This window comes from Trichinella spiralis (genome assembly GCF_000181795.1).
Source record: "Trichinella spiralis strain ISS 195 chromosome Unknown Scfld616, whole genome shotgun sequence".
Taxonomy (NCBI): domain Eukaryota; kingdom Metazoa; phylum Nematoda; class Enoplea; order Trichinellida; family Trichinellidae; genus Trichinella; species Trichinella spiralis.
This window is the reverse complement of record NW_003527555.1, coordinates 4,585-5,931: the sequence shown is the minus strand read 5'-3', so window position 1 is coordinate 5,931 and position 1,347 is coordinate 4,585. Positions and strand designations below refer to the sequence as shown.

General features: G+C 32.2%; 1 protein-coding gene across 1 annotated transcript; it reads right to left on the bottom strand.

Moving 5' to 3' along the window:
- Positions 1-50: 50 nt before the first annotated feature.
- Tsp_13101 (putative protein tag-76) lies at positions 51-1,318 on the bottom strand (the record flags this gene model as incomplete). The annotated part of the gene is made up of 7 exons (XM_003370524.1): positions 1,306-1,318; positions 1,087-1,133; positions 868-1,025; positions 662-809; positions 402-589; positions 189-340; positions 51-127 (listed from the first exon to the last, which is right to left on the bottom strand). Coding segments are annotated over exons 1-7 (783 nt in total), but the record flags the coding sequence as incomplete, so codon positions are not given.
- Positions 1,319-1,347: the final 29 nt, after the last annotated feature.

The following is a 1,347-nucleotide window of genomic DNA, read 5'->3' as shown; positions in this document are numbered from 1 at the left end:
GTTCTGGTTGAAGTTGAGTTTTGATGAAAACGAAGAGGATGAAATTTTACTTCACGTTCATCACCATTCAATATGTCGCAAATCAAATTTATCAGTGGCTGACGCTTGTAAAAGCAACTGTGTGATACTAAAATCCATTTCAATTATTAAAATTTTTTCACAAAAATGAAAAACAATTTCCATCACACCATCAATATTAATTGCTGGTCGAAAACAATCAACTACGCGCGCAGAAATGAACAAGCCTCTCCACAAATCAATGCCATATTTCACGTCCACACCAGCACCTTGTGGAATGAAATAAAATGAATTTCTGACTGCTTTGAATGATTTCGACAATCTGAAATTGTTCCAATTCATTTTCAAAATTCATAAATTAAAATTGCTAAACTGCAATTTACTCGAATAATGGAGATGAACGCCCTTGTGCAAACAATATATCCAAAAATTGAATTGGACCCTTTTCACGTTCATCCAGCAAACCGGCTTCTGCATTTCTGAAGTCCAAGTGAACCAGACCAGTGAATTTCATCAGAATAGAGAACTCTGATGGTTCATTTTCTCGAACAGTTTTGAAGGAAAATTTTTCCTTAAAATATAAAAATATTCATATTTAAAAATTACAATTTATAAAATTCTGGAATCAATTTTTAAAACGAACCGTATCTGCTTTTTCACTGACTGGCTTCAAATGTAATTTGTCAACTGTGAACAAAGTACTCTTCCCATCGTATGCTAATTTAAATGGATCACCAAAAATATCTGAACGCTTCACCACGTATGCCCAAAATATTTCACGATTGTCATCACTCCAACAGAAAATAAAAACATATTAAAACTATAATAAAACTTGACAATAAATTAAACTCGAACCAATTCAACTTTAAACGTGGATGTTGTATGTCGATGTGATATCTGTTAACCACAATATCACCTTTCTGTAATTTTATCAGTGGAAAATAATTGCATGCTAATTTTATCGGCTTGCCAACAGTCCCGTATCCAGGTCGCTTCACTAATTCTTTCTAAAAAAGCATCAACAACAACAATAGGAAATAATTTAATAAAACATTAAATAATACTTACTAAACGCAACTGCGACAGTTCATCTGTAGCAACATTCATATCTTCGCCTAAAAGTAATTCATGATTGAAAATTGTTCAACAGTTGCTGAAATAAGATGCGGTTCATGAATTTGGTCAAATATATTTTGCAGTTAAGCCACCGCTTTTTCAAAAATTAAAAATCAAACAACAACAGACGATGCTATTCAACATTTTACATAAAATAACAACAATACTTACTTTGTTGAGACATTGGAAGCAATACAAGTTGAGAATAGAACA